At 39.5% G+C, this 20996-nt stretch overlaps 1 protein-coding gene across 7 annotated transcripts in view; it reads left to right on the forward strand.

Annotated features, from left to right (window-relative positions):
- Window positions 1-2773: 2773 nt before the first annotated feature.
- ELAVL4 (ELAV like RNA binding protein 4) overlaps window positions 2774-20996 on the forward strand; it is a gene marked incomplete at both ends in the record, with an annotated part of 82799 nt that continues 64576 nt past the window's right edge. For 3 of the 7 annotated variants that reach the window (XM_079696781.1, XM_079696782.1, XM_079696783.1), the window contains one exon: window positions 2774-2821. In XM_079696781.1, the coding sequence (XP_079552907.1) occupies window positions 2774-2821 (48 nt within the window). Of the gene's footprint in view, window positions 2822-3187; window positions 3305-5731; window positions 5856-6054; window positions 6107-6714; window positions 6879-20996 lie in introns of those variants that run through there. The other 4 variants (XM_079696779.1, XM_079696780.1, XM_079696777.1 and 1 more) reach the window with 3 other exon arrangements.

Consider the following 20996-nt stretch of genomic DNA (forward strand, 5'->3'; position numbering starts at 1 on the left):
AAAGAAAACAGATCAAGTGTGGATCTACCCTTAAGTTAGTTTACCTGCCTAGGTGAACTCTTGGTCATATAAGTTGACTATACATCCATTTGTCATATTTCTCCACACAGTAGCGCTCTTCTAGCCCTTTCCCACAATCCATAGTAGACAAAACTACTTAGGAAAGAGAAAGGCGTGACACAGTCAGGTCATGTACCTCTAATAGCACATCAACAGTGAATTCCTGATCCTACTGACAGACGCCATGTCAGTCTGGCACATCGTTCTTTCCTCTGTGGTATGTTTGCATTTTCTTACAACATTTGATTTAATGTTTCTGCAGGAAAAAAAAAAAAAGACAAAACCAACACCACAATTCATCAAAGGAAAATCAGGCTTTAAATTTTATCAGAAGCTCTTAAATATAGTATACCATTGTCTGGGCATACTGATTGTATTTTCCCTAAAAGAAGAAATGCCAGCAGCTCAGGTTTATTTTTCAAGGGAAGAGAGAGAGGATAAAAAGAAATTGAACCACAGGAAAATGTCAGGTCATAGTCACTGATGACGCTATTTAAATGGTGTGCAATAATCACATTAGGGCAGAGCACATGGAATTCCCGATTTCTGCATGACAGTGAAGAAGGGCCAGCAATTATCTGTGTGTGTGTGTGGATATGTGAGTGCCTGCTCACTCTACCTTCCCACCCCATTTTGATAATTCAATTGAGGGGCAAGAAGAGGTAATCCAGACACCCGGAACAGGAGGAAAAGGTCTGCAGCTGTGCTCGGAGGGACTGGTGTGAAGAGAGAGGCTCAGTCTGACTTGGAGTTTTGTGCTATTGCATGTGAATGCTCTGGAACTGCTCTAATCGACTGAAAATGAGCCGGCTACGGTCATATGGAACAGGTCTGTTTAGCCACATCGCTGGGTAGCATGGCAGATGGTAGACCGTCAATGGGTGGTATTGATTGGCTGGATTTGCCTTAGGGTAACAAGACGATGGGTCCTTAAAAACCCGCTTCATCTTATTTTCCTTTGTACAGCTACGTACAGTTGTGGTTTCTCTTCTCACTCCCCCAGTCCCCAATATCTCCTTTTTTCCCTTTACAAATCAAAAGCCTTCCTTGGTAACCAAAATAGAGAGGTTACCTTGAGATAAACACTCTTTAAATTATCACCAAGGCAAGAAAACTCGAGAATATTTTATTTAATAGGCTGATTACATTTTAATGTTTGAAGAAAGTGACATTTTAAAATTAGTGTTTAAGACATATGGTGAGTATACAAATTAGCTTATTTCATACAACCAGCATTTGATGAGAGCAACTCCTCCTTCTCACTCCCCAGTTAAAAATTGTCACTTGAAACTTAATGTATTTGAGGAGGTTAAATGGTATTAAGTGATGCAGACTTGACTTAAAGATGAAGGAGACAGTCACTGTTGTATATGGCTAAATGTTGCCAGATGGGCTGGAAAAATACTAGTATCGACATCCGTGTTTGCAAGAGGATGTGGAAGTTTCAGGGCTTTAATTTTGTCCAGCCAAGAAAACAAAATCCCAGGTATCTGTGTATGTTGGTTTCTCTTTTAGATACAAGGGAACACAGAATGGTGCATGCATACTCTGTGAGTAGTAAAAGCCTCCTTAAAAACAGGTCATATAATGATATGAGTGATGAGGTTTATTTTTGTCCAGGTGGTTCTTTATCCCTTTAACATCATCCCTTCATCACTTGGGGCTTTCAACTTGAGACATTCTATTTATTCCTAGCAGAGGAGCAGATTAATTGGAATAGAATTGTACAAAGGAGACGCCAAGTTAACTGTACAGACAAAATTGTACACAACAGAAATGTTCCACTTTGAGGTAGATCTTAGGGAAAAAGAACAGCACTGGGGAAGTATATATCATTAGTTTGCTGTTGTGGTTGTTTATAATTGTGTTTTAAAAAGAGGTGCTCAGGGCTTTTTTGTTTGTTTGTCTTTTTCAGTGTCTTTACTTTTAAGCTTTTGGTTATTTCGTATCATGAAAGTTCGCATCAAATATTACTATGAAGAAAAGTTACACCCTTAAACTCTTGCCTCCATCTTGTGTGTGCTTCATTCATATGCCTACTTTTGAATTGGGTGTTAATCACACTTGTCAATATTTCTCTCCTTTTGCTAAAAGAAAATATCTCCATGAAGTTTTTGGTTTTCCCCCTTGCTCTGCGTTGATTGGATTTTCCTTTTTCATCCTTTGCTGAATGAAACAAAGCTTGTTTGTGTTTCATTCTTCACAGTTCTTATTAGAATTGATGATGGTGTTTTGTTTTGTTTCCTCACTGTAAGTCAGGAGAGGGAATTTTATTTATTTATTTTGACAAGATACAGAGAGAGATACAAGACAGATGCCTGTTAGGATGCTGGCGTTTCTCATGTCACACCCTACACCCAAAAGCTGTTCCAAGGGGGAAAAAAAAAAGTCTTTTAAGATGGTTCATTTGAATCTGTGCACTCTACCCACCTGGTGGTTATACAGTGAACTGTTACTTTAAAGAGTAGTTGAAACACCAGCCATGTTTGGGGCAGGCTGCTCTTGCAAAGAGAGCAGTACATATAACAGGCGTCTACTGTGTGTGAGATAAGGGGAAAATTCAGCTCACTGACTAGAGGTTTTAATGTGCGAACTCTAGGGAAATAATATATTGACTGTTCCGTGGCACGCAAGAAAATTGAAGAACCCTTTGCAGACGGAGTGATTTGCAAAGGATTCTATCTGTTTCTCTTAAAACAAAATCTGTGGCAAGATGTTTGAAATCAGCAGGACGCTTAATGCTGCTTTGTTAAATAATGAGGTAATATTTTGTCACTTTTTTCTGGGCAGCATCTGTTTCCCTCCCCCTTCATTTTTTTCCTGTGTTTATGAAGGATTCTCTTTCTTTCTTTCTTTCTTTCTTTCTTTCTCTCTTTCTTTCTTTCTTTTTCTTCTCATTGAAGTCAAGGAAATAGAATTCACGCTTCCATTTGTGTTCCTTCCTTTCGGTGCTTTTGGAGAATTTGGTTGTCTTTTTTTATTTGCAGTTTCAGCCGGCTGCTGTTTCCTAGCCCATTGTGCCACGTAAGGCTTCTCCACTGCGCGGAGTAGGTAGTTATTAACGCTGAATTGGCTTCTGGTACAGTCCATCTGGACTCTGTGTGGGAAAGCTGGCTGCCGGCGACTGATGCTGAGATATCTGCAACCTTTGGGATGTGTGCATGCTGGCGAGGGGCTGACTGATATGAGATTACTTCTTTTAAGGGAAATTGTTATTAATGAGTCAAGAAACTGCTCATTTATGGTAAGAAGGATACAGCGGCACTGGCAGCCCCACAGCTCTGGGATATCATTTTTAGGATGCCTTAGCTGCTTGAGTGAGACAAGTTTCTTTCTGTGGTGGTGGAGGATTGTGGCGGAAAAAAAATATATCATGCATGACTGGGAGACTCGCCTGCCTGATTCTTGAGATAATATGTTAAGAATCTGTTGCTTTACAAATGTCACACCACTGATGTAGCGGTCAGCCCCTCACTCTGAAAGATGAATGGTACTACTGGAAACGCAATAATAAGGTTGACTTTTCCCAACAATAGGATTCTGCCTTTGTCTTTAGAGAAAAGGCCTCTGAGGACATTTGTTTGAGGATTCCGTTGAAAGGCTTTAGAGTGGAGGTTTTTGGAAAAGTGATCAATATACAAACTGCAAGGATTTTTAGCCTAGCAAAACCAGCTAATTGTTTATACTGTAATATACAGTTACTATTTTGGAAAACTGGCCAGAATATCTTTTGATATACCTAATGTTAATTTATGGCTCACTAAGTGTGCTGAGATTAGTATGGATGGAAGAAAGGGGTTTTAAGAAACTCCGACTTTTAAAACCTCCAGAGAAATACACAGTAAATATTTTTGTTCCCAGGGAGCTGTTTTTATTTGTGTGGTAGTCAGCATTGTGTTCATGTTTACTTTTCACAGCATTTTGATATTGGTGAGATCGTACTCAGAGTTTCCGTTGTTGATTTGGGGCACCTGTACCTGCCCTGTGTACGTATGTTGAGCTCTTTTAGAGCACTTAACCTGTGAATTTGTCCTTCTTGCACAGTTCAAGGGATACTGTAGTACTATTATGACTTGTAGGACTCTTTATACATTTGTTCAAGAAATTATTTTAAAAGTTTACTTAATTCAGTAGTGTTCCACTTGATGGGATCATAGTTTTAACATTTCTACTTTTCCATTTCACGTACTTTCATTTCTAATAGCTGAATTTATTTATATTCAAGTCTAATAGCTCATGTTGTATACCCAACAGATACTGTTTTATGGTGTATCTGTATTTTTAAAGTGTGTATATATATGTATATTTGTATGTGTGTTCATGAAATAGTAGCTTGGAGAAAATAGCTTTAATTTTCTAATGTAAAGGTTGTTTTCTTTTATACTAATTTTTCATAGACCCATTTATTCTTGGACTTTGAAGTCTAGAGCATAGCATGATTTTCGGCCTATATTTCCACCTGGTCCAATCCCATCCCACTGTCAACTCCAGCCAAAGATGAAAAATTATGTCTTTAGTAATATTTGTTACCTCTGTGCGTTTATTAAGGAACAAATTGACTAAATTATGAATTAAATAAATCGTGATAAATTAGCCTTTGGGGTAAAAGTAAAACATAAACTCCTCAGATGAGCCACTTTAAAACCCAAACTAGAACAAAAAACTATACTACTGAAGGCTTGGTAGCATAGAGGTTGTGAAATGTATAAAATGGGCAGACAAACTGTAGACATCACCACACACTTGCTAAATGTCTCTTTGCAAGTCTTTTAAGAGGCCAAAGAAAAAAGACATCCTTTGAAGGAGAGAAGCAAAATCACGTGTTCAGTTAAGCAAGATGAGCACCCTGTACCGGTTATGAAATGAGGCTGTTGTCAAAAGTGTGTTTTACCTTTGTCTGAAGCAGTAGAGAAAGCCAAGAGAGAATGTATTTTAGTGGATTTTTAAAAATTCAGATCATGCTCCTATCCAAGTTGAGAAATAAATTCATTTAAATAAATCATTCATCATTCTCTGTTTTGAAAAGCTCAGGCAGAAGGCAGAAAGGTAGAGGCTGACAGCTGCCCCCCTTCTCCCCCCCAGCTTTTTTTCTTTTTTGTTTATTAGGAAGTCATTTTCTGAAGCAAACTTGTATGAACCAAGTTAACAGAGCAAGCCTGATCTCAAACTTGCTTTCTTTTGAAACGCTGGCCATATTAGCTGCAGAAGGAGCATTACTCACTAAAAATCATCAATACTGGGAAATAATAAAGTTAAAATGTAGATATATTGGCACGTTAAAGTGCTTTTGTTGTATCTTTAGGCCCAGAGGCAGGTCATTAAATATGCATTTTGCTAGAAAGCAACTGTCGAAAAAGATAAGGTGGTTGAAAACATTCTATAAGGGAAAAGCGCCCAGTCAGAGGGGTGGGGTGATACAGCCCTCAGGACAGGGGAAAGAGAGAACACTCCCACTGTTAAGGTTTGCAAGCCGCCAGTGACCTGCAGCTGTTACAGTACTTTTGAGCTGGGAGGAAGGAAAAGGTAAATATACAAGTATGGCTGTGTTGCTTCAGCCTGGCCTTAATTACCAGACACAAGAAGCAGTTCAGAAATCTGGTCTCTGTTGTTGTAGAGGTCACCAAATCATTAACATCGTCAATCTGGCAGTAGCTAATTTAAATAGCACCTGATGTTGCAACGCCTCCCTTCCTTTCCCCAGCCAATCAGATCCTGGCTTCAGCTGACAGATGGTCCCATAAATGGATGTAAAAAGGGGAAGCTTCGAGCCAATTTCAGCAAGGCTCTGTTCAGTTGTTCTTATCTACATCCTAGAATCAGGGGTTTCAGCTCACTGCTCCTTTTCTTTCTTTTTTTTTTCTTTCTCTCCCCCCACCCCCCCAAAATAATTGATTTACTTTACAGTCATCCACACTGTGTTTTGTGGATCTTTAAAAATATATAACAATAGTAGTCATTTTAAAAATATATTCTGAAATCTTTGCAAATTTTAACAGAAGAGTCGAAGCTCTGCGAGACCCAATATTTGCCAATAAGAATGGTTATGGTAGGTATGACTAGATTTATAATCTGTTGTTTGTGCCGCTGGAGGGGAGAAAAGCATATCCACCTTGACCAGTCTTATGCTTGCACAAGACTTCAGTTCTCTGCTGCTGTTTGGTTCCTACATTTACTATCTCTTTTGTGTAGAGAGTGCGGGTAGGTCCTTTTATTGAAAAGCAGTTGGGAAATAGATTGTCATTTTTAACAGGTCATTGTCAATTTTCCCTTCAACATAAAGGTGGGGGTGGGGAAGGGGAGGTGGGCTGAAATAATTGCTGGTTTGTTGAAATAGGTTATATTACCTGAGACCATAATGGCAAAAGAAGGATTTTCTTTTTGTAAGGGAGAGGGGGTTTGTCTATGTGCCTCCTCGGTTTTGTGAGGCTCGAAGTGGCTGCTGCGGGCTTAGGAATCTCTCCATTTCCGTGCTGGAAATTTAAACCTTGAGAGGCAGCTCCTGAATACTGAACGTTGACATGGGCAGTTGTGTTTCGGGGGGCTGCGCATTCAAAACGGCAAAGAGAGTGATTTATTTGGGCTTCAGTAAATGCTGCATCTTGTATTTCAAAGAGTTTCCTGTCATGACCTCATAAAAAAGAGGAGGCGGCTTGTATGTGTAGCGGTGCCTGGCGTGTTGAGTTGTTGCTTCCTTCTCTGGGCAGCAGCTCTGTAAGAAGGAATGTCAGCTTTTACATAACGTTCCTTTCCGCTTTTGACACACTGTGTGAGGGTCCATCTTCTTCTGATCACAGATGGAGTGGAATGGCTTGAAGATGGTAAGTGAAAAGAGGAAGACAGCTTGGAGATTCCAGCCGTGTGTGTGTGTGTGTGTGTGTGTGTGTGTGTGTGTTCGTGCGCGCGCATAAGGATGGTGGACTGTGCATCGTAAATCACTGTGCAGATCGTTTGTGTGTGTATGTGTGTGTTTATTAGTGTCTCTCTTTTCTGAAAACCAGAATCCATCTCCAAGTATAATGGCACTGCACGCACACAAGGCACACACACTGCCTCTTTTATCGAACACACATTTTAGCCAAGCAAGGTTGGTGTCTTTTTTGACAATCACAGTGTCACCATCGCTGTTGGCTGGCGTGTCCACCGCCTCTGTGAGCTTTCAACAGAATTGCACGACTGTTAAAGTTAAAGGCACATTTCTTTTTTCAGTCTCCTACTCGGAGTGATGGGGAAGGCTGGGAATGAGGGGTGGAGGAGGTGAGGTTCAGTACCAGCAGATGAAATTGTGGAACAGGACTTTTGGATGTAGAAGGGGAGGTAGAAAACCTTTCTGCCAAAGTAGTAAATCTATTTTTAGCATCATCTTTTTCTGAAAAAAAAAAAGAAGCAGGGAAACTCCTTGAGTGCCGCTCCTGTTGCCTGATGTTGACCCTGAATGTATGGCACAAAATGGCACGATCAGATGCCACGAGTGCCCACTTTGACTTTGAATTTCACTAGGAATAGCTTTCACAGGGTTTCAAAGCTTGGCATGGGGGGAGGCTGTAAATTCATATCCATCTCACTTATTTTTTGCTAGAAAAGCCTGGGGAGGACTTTTCGCTCTGCATAGATGTTATAACAAAGCTGTGGTCTTTTTCCCATTCTTAGCGGATTGCCTTTGTCTGGCTGCTTGTTTTGATGGGTGTAAAACAAATAAGATTAGACCGAGCAGCCCAACTGAAAGCGATAGCTGGGAGGAAAACCCAATGAAAGGTTGCCGGGGAAACGAACAGAGGAAAAGCCGGGTAGGGAGCAGGTGGCTATCATGAGAACACACTGCAAACAGTGTAAAAAAGGCGGGGGGGTGGGGGGGACAGGACCTTGATTATCTTTGCTGTTCTTTGTGGCCGGCCCAACTTTAATTATTCTTTATAAATAGGTGTTAATTACATTTCTAACTCTGGTTTACAGTGATTTTTAGAAATCTATTTTTAAGCATCTGTTCTGTCTCCCCTGTTGTGTGTGGTTTTTTTTTTTTTTTTTTTTTGGTTTAAAAAACAGAGAGAGAAGGAGAGGGGGAAGGGAAGTAGGGAATCTTGCTTTTTTCTCTCTCTCTCCCTCTCTCTCTTTCCCCCTTTTCCCTGCTGTGAAATTGTGCTGCAAAAAATCGCAAGGAATCCTGTGAGGCCGTTTGAAAAAAATGTAAATTATATTGAATGAAGTTGACGGAAGCATAATAGTGAACTCCCACAGCTGATACGTTCTGCAAATGATTTCTTAGAAATTTCCAGCAAATATCCATAGGAGAAATGTAGGTAGAATACATTTACCCTAAGTAATGATCTTGTGCTAGGTGGTATTGGTGTTTTTCCTAAATCAGATATTGATACTACAGTTCCGGGGAGTTCATTGTATCTCTCATTTTATACCCCGAGTAGAAATTACTTTTTAAAATAATAAATGAAAAGCTCTATTTTAGTCTTCTGCTTCGCCTCCCTCTCCATGCCTCCGGCCACAAGATCCATCAGGCTGCACCCTTGCAACCACTGTCTTCCATTCAGCATTTGGTCCTGGTCTTGGCATAAACTGAGTGAAAAGCTGATTTTTTTTCCAGCGCCTCTGAACGTCTGGGACCCATGCGGGCACTGGGTGACAGGCATCTCTTGCTTTTTCTCTCTCAAAGTGTGCTTTACTAGTAGTCTCTTTTTCTCATGATGGTGGGTGCCAGAAGGACTGAAAGGTATATTACTTAGGTGAATAGAAGGTAGCATAGAAACAACTGAAACGATGATCTATTACTGTTTCTTCTGGAGAGACAAATTAGGTACGTGATAATTTTAAGCCCCAGAATGAGAGATTAAAAGACACTGAAATATGCTAAAAGGTTAGGAAATATAATTGGCTTTATTGAAAGTACTCTTAATTTTTACTCTCTCCATTGCAAATCTCTGCACCCCTCCCATTCTTTCTTCCTTGCAGATGCTTCTTTTTGTTTTGTCTTCTTATTGGGGGATTTTTTAAATTTGCTTTGACTGTTGAGGTATAAAAAAAAACATTTTTTGTCATACACTTGAACCTCTTACTCTCATATCTTGAGTGTGTAAACATATGTTGTTATTAAAAATAGAACAGTTTTCTGATTATCTCAAATTTATTTCTTTCTGAGAATTTTTCTGCATATTTTAGTTAAGGGGAAAATAATTTCTGTAGGAACTGTCACCTTGGCTTGGGTTGTAGAAAAGACACGTGGTTCTACTGCTGACCTTTCTCGCTTCTTTGTCTTAAAAATATTAATACCTACTACCTGCATGTGGAGGTGTGTCTTTACGGAAGCAAAAGGCTGAGTGTGCATTTATTAAGAAATGAAAATCTGATTGGAAATATTTCTGCAAAAAACACCTGACTACATCACAGTTTTAATGATCAGAATATTCTCGTATCTCATTGAAATATAATAGTTAAATCATTTAATATTTAAAATTTTGAATGAACATAGGTGGAGAAATAGCTGAAAAATTTCTTTGAAAATCATTGATTTATAGGACAATTTTAATATCCCGTTTAAAAAAACTAACAAGCAACTTAACCATTCATTTGTGATCTCAGTTCCATCCATTCCTAACTGCCATTCGTTCAAGTCATCCTCCTGGCCAGGTATAGATGAGCTTGCTTCTGTTTGATAGTTTTCCAAAGCCTTAAAACTTTTTTCTATTCCTATAGCCCTTCCTTGGTCCTTTGAATATTCAAGGATTTTGTTATAAGAGGAAGTCCAGATTGTGTGAGGTAATAACAATAGAATTTTTTTTAAAGAAAGAGAAAGAAAATGAGCTACACACTTTAGTATTAAAACTCTTGAAATAGGGTTTGAGACATGTTAGACTTCACATATTTTAAACTTAGCATTTCTATTGGGGATAATCTATTTGAAATTTTAAATCTGGAAATCACTGCATGAATGGTGCTTTGTGTGTGTGTGGTAAATATCTCTAAAAGAATTTGTAAGTGAATCAAGGTGTTTGACTCAAATAAGAGTTACCACTGGCAATGAAAAGGGTTTCCTCAGGGCAAGTTCTTTTCTTTGGTTTGATTTCTTCCCTTTGCTCTTATTTCCTTATTGTGGGTGGATTCTCCTCCTATATGTAGACCAAAAACTACTCCTTCCATAAGGAGATATGTTGATTTGCTGCTTCAGTTAACCCTTGGCTTCTTAATGACTTATTTTAATTAAAAAAAGGCTGAAACAAATTATCAGTGTGTACCGCAAGTAAGGAATGGCGGTCTTGATAGAGGTCATTGTACATAGACAGAAGTCCTTTGGCCTTGACAAATTTCTTCATCAGTTTCAATGATCTGTGGCCATCAGGCACTTAATTTATATGCCTGGACACTTAATATGTACATTTGTTGGTGAGCTGGCCAGCGGATGCTAGACACATGAGTATGCACTGGCAAATGCTGCAATGCAGTATTTTTTCCCAATGTCATTGGGAATTTGGGGGGTATGAGGGGACATAAACAGTCTCAAGCTTTTATCTTACTATTTTCCAGTCGATGGGCTGTGTTGTACAGAGCTGGCCAATTCCCCTTTTGAAAGTGAAGTCAACCTTTTATTGCCCACTATCCATCTCCTATGCATTTGATAGATATGTGTATGTGAGAGAGAGGGAGTGTGTGTGTGTGTGTGTGTGTGTGTATGTGTCTGTGTGTGTATCAGTGTAAGCATTTGTGTTTCTGGAATCCTGTACCTGTCTTAGGTTTTCCTCTTTTGGTATTACCAAATGTGTATATATACTATTTGCAAGTATATGCGCATCTAAAAATGGAAAGAAAACCAAACTGGGCTGTTTTCCCATAAGAAGTGGCTTCTCCTCCTCACAAATTCCAAGTTCTTTTATTAGAAAAATACAAAAATTCATTAAAAAGATATATCTAGACCCCACAGACCATTAGACCAAACACCTTTCTTTAGTTGCCACTTGAGAAACCATAAATGTGTAAATCCATAACAATATTTGTGAACTAGAAGCTACTCTTTCAATCAAGGGGTTGGGTTCAAATTAAAATATATGTATATGTGAAAGGAGAATTGTGTTTTGTTTGGGAGCATTTGCACCTAATCTTTAACCATTGGTAAAAACAAGGAGGAGGTAGCGTGGCTGTGTTAGCTTCTCGTACTTCATTTTGTGAGTGTGCGTGTGTGTTTTAGGAACATCCTTGTATTTTTTAAATCTCAGTGTGTTTTAAGGGTAGAGGGCTTTTATAGGTCAGCAGCTTTTTAAGTGTACAAAGAAAGGTGATCTGTGGTTGGGTGGGAGTTGTCACAAGCAGTAATTGTCATAAGTTAGCCATCTAGAAGTGGAAAGAAGAAAGAAAGCTGGAGGACAAGAGAGGAGAGGGGTACCAACATGTGGACCTGCACCTTGCCGGTATAAGAGATAATGAGTGATAAATCTGAACTGGTGCAGTGTAGGTTGCCCAATAATTTCTCAGAACCTTGACTTTGCAGGTTCATTACTTCTTTGCTTGCTTGTTCACACCTTTAATTATATCCAGTTTGGGATGCTAGCTGGGGGCACCAAAGATGAGCCATTTTGTTGTTTAGTTCATTAAGCATTCAGGCAGTGTGCTCACAATAGCTTTGTAGCATCAGCCATAGAAATCAAGCACTTTGCAAATGAAATTGTTACAAAAGAACAAAAAATGAGAAAGCAATCAGCCAGCTAGTTTGCTTTGGATGTTCACATCCACTCTGCTTAGTGGTAATATTTATGCTGTTCCTTGTACATTCATTAAGAAATAACTTATGCAGTGTCCGTGCTCCTAATAGGCTGCTGGCTTTCTCTCTCTCTCTCTCTTTCTCTTTCTCTCTCCCCTCCCCGTCTCTTTATCTCTGTCTCTCCCCGTGCCCTCTCCCCACTCCTGAGATTTTCACCTTTAGCCAGACCATTTTAGCACTGACCATTTTTGCTTTGGGGAAGAACGTTATTCACATCCTCATTGTATCAAACACCAGAAATATTTTCCCCCCAATGTGGATCCCCCTGTACAAGGATCAAGAAATGCTGAATGCCATAAAGGAATTCTTAAATGAATTTTGGTTGAAAAAGCAGTGAAATGTTGAAGAAATAAGGTCAGTGTAATTGTTGTACTTGAATTTTTGTTTTTTGTTGTTCTTGGAAAGCCTTATTTTTAACCACAAAAGTAAAACACAAAAATAGCATATGTGATTTTTTTTTTTTTTTTTTTCCGGTACGCAGGCCTCTCACTGTTGTGGCCTCTCCCGTTGCGGAGCGCAGGCTCCGGACGCGCAGGCTCAGCGGCCATGGCTCACAGGCCCAGCCAGTATGTGGGATCTTCCCAGACCGGGGCACGAACCTGTGTCCCCTGCATCGGCAGGCAGACTCTCAACCACTGCGCCACCAGGGAAGCCCTGATTTTTTTTTTTTTAATGGACAAAAATTACAAGTCATAGGTCTTTCCTGAAAATAACTTTCCTTGGACTCTGGGTTTGAAAATAACATTTAAAATCAAAGTTCATTTCTTAATTATTCATTTTGAAGCTATAAAAATGTAGTAATCCATAAGTATTTTTTCTATAAGAAGTTTAGTTCTTTTTTCAGGATATGAGGAAGCAGAGAAACAATTCCAGTCAAGATGGCGAATTCTGAAAAACACACCACAGCGTGGAGGTTTCCTCTGTTTTGCACTTTGTGGCATTGAATCTACTCCTGCTCATTCTGAGTCAGTTAAACCTTCTATTGTCTACTTTCTTGGAACAACTAGCCCTTGACGTTATTTTGCCAACTGTGTTCATAGTGGAGGCTGGCTATCATTTGTTGTTGGATGAAGAAATATTTGTTGAAGACTTACTATGTGCATTTCTTTGAAACATGGAACTCAAAGTCACCATTTCTTCTGACACTAATCAAAAGATATATTAGAGGCTAAATCTCTGTGATTTAGGGATAAAATTGGGTGAGGGATTTTAAGGTTGGACGTCATTCAATGAGGTTTATGTCAAATTATGGGAAAAGATCTGTTGAAGCATTCAAGTACATAAGTGTTTTTCCTTTTGTATTTATAAGAGTCTATGCATGACTCTAAAAGATAGAAATAAAAGCTATTCTGGGCATTTTTGTCTATAAGGTTCCATGTATCCAGATGTTCACTCTTAGGAAAAGGTAAAGTTTGGAGAGTTGGAAAGAACTTGTTTATCCGCCGTCAGCTGCCCATGGAGCTTGGCTAGATAACCTGTTAATTTTACAGAAATAAGAATGCCTTGCTTCTGACAGAGATGACTCTTAGAATAACTTTTCCCATGTTACTCTCCAGGGACAATCTGAGAAGATAGTGACCTCCTTGGCATACCCCTGTGCAAACTTTTTTTAGTTGTATAGAAGTATAGTTGATATAACCCCTGTGCAAACTTGGCATTTGCTAGTAGAGAGTTACTTTGTCATACATACCTAGATACTGTGTGCAGTGTGTATACGTGTGTGGTATAGATAGACAGCCATGACCCCCGGTGTGCCCTGGGAAGTATCAGTAATGGCTCCTCAAGTAACCTGTGTTTTCCTAAGCTGCCAGTCTAAACCCTTTAGAGTTTTGCTTTCTAATTTGTACATGAAAAATAACTGAGTTGAACTTTTTTTTCTAGTGCCCCCTTTGAAGATACAGCAGTAGCAAATACAGCTTTAATGATAAACATTAGCTCTAAGTGCTATTTAAAGTCTGTAGTGGAAAGCCTGAGAACTTGCAATCCTTACTAATGAAACTTTCATTAGGAAAGTGCTCACTTAAAATGGAGTAAACGACTAAGTCCCTGTAATTTGTGATTTTGACCAGATTTGACTCATCTTTTCTTATGTTACTTTCTGTAATACAGCCAACCACACATCTAAAATTCTGGATTTTGTACATGTCTTCAATATTAATTATCTCTGTTGGTGCACTGGGTACAGACAGTACAATTCCCACAAGTCCAGATTCTTACTGTAACACTAAAACAAAAGTGATATTTATGAATAATACTGGGAAAGTTGTCCTATAGTAACCGTTCCCCAAAGGAAGCTTTACATAAATATTCATTTATTATTCAGGATATTAAAAGGGAATCCTTAGCTTTTACTTTTTAATTTGAGCTAAACTATGTAAATTGGTTTTATTTTAGAGTTGCTCTGTTTTAGGTGGCTTTGGGGGAGGATAACTTTCTAGCTGGATTATATTTTAATCATCTCTGTGGTAGAAAAGCTTCCAGACCTGAAACCAACCTGGTTATTGTGATTAGAAACCAGAGGGCCAGTGTACAGATGGGGCTAAAAACGTATTGCATCAACTGGTGCACGTGTCGAAAAGTTAGATTCGTTTCTGACTAGATACCACTATTCCCATGTTCTTGTTAGCAGAGGCCAGGGAACCACGCGTCTGCCTTGGGCTCGGAGGACCTTCATAGGGCGCCTGTACAGGCAAGCCTCTGGAAAGATTGCTCTTTGTCTTAAGGAATCAGGACATGCAAAGGACTTGAGTCAGGTGAACTTGGATTAGAATCCTGACTTTTCCGAATAGGGTGATCTCGGATGAGGTACTTGAGCTTTCTGAGCCTCAGTTACCTCATCTTTAAGATGGGAACGATAATGCCTGACTCACAGGGGTTCTGTGAAGATCAGATGAGAAATAGTATTTGAAGGCACCAGTCACGTACAGGAGTTGAAAATTAAAGGTGCCTAGAGGACATTCACTCTCTTTCAGTCCGTAGTCATTCTATCCTGCGTGCCAGATGTCCTGGGGAGAAGTGACATTGCATGCTACCCTCGCGGTCTCCATCCTCTCCCCAGAACTCATGGGCATGGGGGTTGTGTTTGACACACAGTGGTTTTTAAACATAGACAAGCCCTCAGTTCTTCCCTGGAATTGTGTGACTTTATTAAGTTTTCTATATTCTCCTAGGTGTTTGCAAGTTACATCCATGATTCCCTCTGGAGTTCGAATTAACTTGGGATTTAGTCATTAGAAAAAAGGTGAACATAAAATTAATGTTAATTGATGCTGTTTTCCCATTTCTTGATAGAGTCTGTTAGGAACTTCATAACTCATCCAAAAAGAAAATAAAAAGAAGTTAAGGTTAATTGATATGGTCTCATCTTTGTTGTCTAAGATAGATGGATAGATAGGGTGAGTGAGTGAGTTATTTGACTTTGGCACTGAAAGCAACTTACTTTGGACCTATTTTTCCCCTTCACCACATCAGCTTTTTTTCCTCTATCCCTCTTTTCCCCAGTAGGCTGAATTCTGAAGTTCTGTTTCTCAAGGAGTGGGGAAGAGGTTGAGGTAGAAACTGGCTTAATGAGGTTTTTCTAACTTGCCATCAGTTTTTCTTCTCCCGCTTGGTGAGGCAAGATGATGGATGGCTTTGTCAGTGTAAACAGCTCTAGAAGTGATCGGATTGACTGAGAGGTGTGGGAGATGGGAGCGGAATGCCGGCCCTCAATTTATTAGCCTCCCATTTGAAGGAAGAAAAGAGAAAGGAGGAAAATCACCCCAAAGGCCTTGACATAGTTGTTGATCACACACACGTGGGAAGGGGTATGGGTGGTGTCAGGACTGGTGTTAGGCGAAGCCTAATTTAGTTTATACCTTTTCCCAGGGCTCTGAAGGGGGAAATAAATAGGCACATAATAAATTCACAAACTGTTTTAAATTGGGACCTGTTGCTGTCACCAGTGAGGATGAAGAAATAACACAAGTAGTCCCTTCCGAGGATTCAAGAATTAAACTGAAAACATAACCTTAGACTACTGTTTTAGTGGCGTGGATTTTGAATTCCACTTCGTATGATCATAGGAAGGATGTGAAGGGAGCAATTTTCTTTCCTTCAATTTAATACTTAAAACTATGGGAAGGGATTATAAATTGATCTGATCCCCCAGGTGCCATTTTGCAGGTCCTGTGTTTTTATGAAAAAGACCCTTTACTGTGAAACAGACAGACAGTTGAACTTTTTCTCTTTCCACATGTATCTATTTCAAGGCTTCAGCAAGATTCATCAAAGGATTTTGTAAGCAGCCTTGTATGTGGTATGCAAGCTCTCTGGAAGAATTCAGTTGATTTTTAGTCTGTGTTTATATGGGTAGAAATATATCCGTGGAAGAAAGGGGCTTAAATTTGAGAAGGTAGAAGACGTTTTCACATATTTTGTCCTAGGAAAATCTCATACCTATTAATGAAAGACCAAAAAGAGATGATTGGGTGAGTGATTTGAGCAGGTGAATGGACAGGGAAGGGGCAGGTGGATATTCTTAGGATCTCCTTGCCAGATAAGGGTTTGCATTATTTTAAAATGACCCATATTTAAGCCCATATTTGAATCTCAATCCCTTCTTGCTTTACACCTCTGGCTTAAGGTTATCTGCAAGAAGATAAAAAAAGACTTCTAGCTTAGAAGACCTTTAATAAGAACTCTTGAACAGGTGAACTTTGGAGACACGGACTTGCAGCTGGTATAATCTTAACAGCACTGCTCCTGAACTATCAGTTGTTCAAGAATAGAGGAGCAAGTTTGCATTTCCAGAACGTCAGCTGTTCCCAGCACAGTTTTGCTGTAATGGACCTGTGACTATGGAGGTCATTTCTCATATTCACTTAACATTGCATAATTTTGACCCTGTGATGGCAGTTTAATCTCTTCAATGTAGTTAGGGCAGGGACTGTTAACCCCTTTTTATAGAAAATAAAGCTCAGCCGCCTGCCTTAGATTACATAGTTAGCAATATCAGCAGTCCTAGATCCAGAGTGTTTGGGAATACATCCAGCTTGGCCAAAGTTTACTTCTCGGGGAGCGAGGGGTAGCAATTCCTTTTTCAGATCAAGTTTTTCAGTGTGGAATCAGCAAACACAATTGTGTGTCTATTGCATATAAACCACACTCTAGGTGCCTCCTGGAATGTCACAGTATTTTAAACATACTCTAATATAGTGGAGTCAGGACGTGACAGAATGGGAAAATTGTCTCAGCAGAGGAGGTACAATGTGCCCAAGAGGGAGACATTCACTGTTGTTGGAGGAAATGCCATTGGAGTGGAGCCAGGAAAGATGGATAGGCAGAAGAATTAGGACAAAGGGGATTCTGTGTGGAGGGAAGAGTATGAGTAAAAGCACAGAGGTGGGAAATTACTTAAGGAATAAGTGGTCTGGTATGAGTGCAGCATAGGATGTATAAAGGTGAAGCTAGAGAGACGGGTAAAAGTTATGGTTTAAGGTGGTTCGGGTGTTTTGACTTGGTTTTGACTTTAATTGATAGCTATGCAATGTCTTAGATCAGAAAACTAGAGTTTCCTGATGGTTTAGCAGGGTCAAGACCTGTCTTTATTGAATCATGATTTCTCAGAGGTTGAAGTCACCATAAAGATGCTTCTAAATTAGATATTGGTTATTTAGAGGGAATCGGCGTTAAAGCACTCTTCTGGTCATGGTGTGATGTTACGATGATACTGCTCATTGGTGCAGTCACGCTGAGGATTGCTTTTAGGGTTACAATGCCAAAGAGCAGTAGGAGGGAAAATATCGACTTTATTTCAGATCGTAAAGAAATGTGCCATTAGAGGAGTTTGCTGCATTCTCTCATCCACAGGTACCAGTGCTCATTTTGTGGGATGTGTGGCCAGAGAGAGGATGGTGGTGGTTTTGGAATAAACTGATTTCCTCCAGAATAGAAAAGTACCCGCTTCAGACTTCTAAGTGCATGTGCCGAGGCATGCTTGTCTCCTCTGGTAGTCTGGGAGCCCTGGAGGGTGGAGACCACGTCAAATGCTCTCTTATTTCAATGTTGGGCACATGATAGGTACCATAAATGTTTATTGAATTATCATAATCTTTTTAAAGAGTCTGAATTGCAGAGGTAGAAAACTTGTGAATCTTGGATCTATCATCAATTTGTGGGAGTCTATTTAGTCCAAGTCACCTGACCTTTCTGTGTTTCAGTTTCTTAATATGTAAAATAGAATTAATACAACTTCATAGCTTGATGGGAGGATTAGTTAAGCTATATCCTTAATACACTTGAACAGACAGGATAACAATATTAGTTAAATTACTAAGTTCTAGTTTGCCTAAAATTGTTTTACTGAGTCTTGACCAGAATTTTTAAAAATTAAAACAACAAATGAAATAGAAATGAAAATTTCAGTGGCTGGCACATAGTAAGGGTATTATTTCATGAAACTTTTGTTTCAGTTACCTATGTTCTGAGTTGTGATATGAAGTTGCTGTGTTCAATATATTACTTCCTTTTTTTTACTTTGTTGGATCATGGTTAGTAAAGTTTGAAAAACACTATTCTAGATGATAATGATCTCTGAATTATCCAAAGGGAAAAAAAACAGTCAACTTTTTTCAGAGCTATGCAATGCAAATTCTCTAGTATTTTCCAAATTATTAAAGAAAGGATGACTTCTGATTATTTTAGATTTAATGTGGAACATTGTATCCTAAATCTTTGAAAGTTAATGTCTGCATGATATATGTTGGGGCTCTCTATTAATTACAGTATTTATTAACTAGCAAATCTCATTCCTTGGTCGAGCTATTTTAGCTGAACCTGCAAAGTAATGATAATAATGACAGTAATAAGTAGTAGAGGTGACCTAGATGTGAGACTAGAAATAACGAAATAAGCTTTCATTTGTTGAGCTCTTACTATGAGCCAGGCACTGTCAGACAGCATCCCTTTTAATCCTTAGAACAACCTTAAAAGGTAAATGTTAATTTTCCTGTTTTATGGATGAGCTAACTGAGGTTTTGGAAAGTAAATTAAAGTTATGTAGCCAATAATTGATTGGGCAAGGATTCGATTTGAACCCAGGTCTACTTCCAGAGCAAAATTTTAAAGTTCCATGAAGATGTATTAAGATGCCTGCTATGTATTAGCACTGTACTCCTCTACAAAGATAGGTGGGTCAATTGGTCTTTACCCTTGAGGGTTTACTACCTGCCCTTGAGATTTTTCTGTGCATGAAAGTAAGTAAAATGTGATTTAATCATAAGAGGACAGGCACAAAGATTCTCATACTAAGTATTTTATTTTTGGAAGTACTGGGAAAAGTGCCTGGAACATAGTAGGTATTCAGTAAAAATTTATTAAACTGAATTGAAATTGGATTAATTCTTACCTGGTGACTGGGGAGAGAATGGGACAATACTGGGGAAGCTTTGTGCTAAAGAGTGTCATTACCTGCAGAGTGGCAGATCTATCTGTCCTAGAGCCATTCAGTGCCTTTTGGAATTCCTAGAATGGCAGCAAGGAAAGCCAACTGGAGTTCAAGAACTCAAATTATAAACTTCAAGTTTCATTCAGGCAGAAAGAATTTTTCCATTTTAGTATAAAAAGAGAATCCTGTGACAGAGACATTTGGAGAATGATAAATGAAGCGTAGTCTTCCTTAGAATTAAAAATAACAATAATAATTGTTGTTGTTAATTTTACTATACCACTTACTAACCTTATAACCTCAAGCAAGTCACATTACCTCTTTAAGCCTCAGTTTCCACATCTGCAAAATATTTATCCCTCTCAGCGTTGTTGTGAGGATTAAATAGATCCATTTGATAAATATTTACTAAGCACTTACCATTTGGTGGTCTCTGAGGACTTAGTAAAGGAGACATAGCCCACTGCCCTCAAAGAACTGAGTATCTGGTGAAAGTGCTGTGAGAGTGGGACTCAGGCTTCCACCACGTGAATAGGCCACCACTGAAAGAACGCAACACCCTGCAGGCTGCTTTTGCGTGCATGTTATGGTCATGCATGCCTCATTTGCATCATTAGAAGTTCAAGTTTATTGAGGGTGCTGTGACAGTCATCTTCTTATCCCCTCCTCCCCCTGGGACCCAGCCTTGCCCAGTGGTACAATGTTACCTTATATAGTTGTCACTCAATGAATCCAGCCCAATTCAGCAAAGTTGTTTACCAAGTTGTATTTAGCAAGTTGTTCGGGTACTGTGCTGGGGAAGGGAGAGTAACATTTGCTGAACAGAGTTGAGTTTAAAATGACTTTAGAGCACAAAGGGAGAACAGTATCATGAGGTGGTGATAAACTACACTAGTGCTAAAAATGCCTGTGATCTATTCAGGAAGAAAATAGGGCCCCAAAGAAAATTCGGCAAGGAGCCTAAAAAAATAATGTATTCTTTCTGTTTCTCAGTGCTGTTTTGTTCGCATTTCATGGGGAACCAGTGTATTGCTACCGGCACAGAGTTGAGATGCGATCACAGAGATGGCTACTTTAGATTAATGGCTCAGGACCAAGCCCTGCCACCTTCACCAGGCCCAGAAGACCCTCCATGGCCTGGCCCCTGCCCTCCTTTCCAGCCTCCCATCCTGCAGCTCTCTGCCTTCCATTCATTCTCCACTGTGGAACTGCACCATGCTCTTCTGTACTTATGCCCAAACGATCCCTGGGTCTCAAACATCCTTCTGCTTTTCTTTACCTGACTTCATGAGACAAATCGGAGGTGACTTCTCACCCAGGAAAGATTGTCTGAGTGATGCAGGGTTAGAGCTCCTCTGTTAGCACTGTGGCATCCTTCCATCATTGGTCTTCCACATGGTATAATCAATTGTTGATTTGTCTGTTTTACCACCACCTCAACAGTCAGGACTGGGTTCATCTCTCTTCCTGGCTCAGTAGGTGCTCAGTAATTAATTGTTAACTGAGTGATATAGCTGGATGTCTGTTAGATTGTCCATAAATGGGTTCTTACCAGGTGCGCTGTTAACCTCTAGCCTATGAGAGATGTGTTGGACCCAAAGTCCCCTTATCAAGAAGACTGGTTTTGACACTCCTGTTGCTTACCAACCACAGATCTGTGACTTTTAAGTTGAAGGTCTTGAGTATGTCTGTTTACGTGAAACTTTTCCTGAGCACCATGACTCACCTGTGATTCCTCAGTAATTCTCCTTCCCT

The sequence above is a fragment of the Hyperoodon ampullatus genome (genome assembly GCF_949752795.1).
Source record: "Hyperoodon ampullatus genome assembly, chromosome: 2".
NCBI lineage: Eukaryota > Metazoa > Chordata > Mammalia > Artiodactyla > Ziphiidae > Hyperoodon > Hyperoodon ampullatus.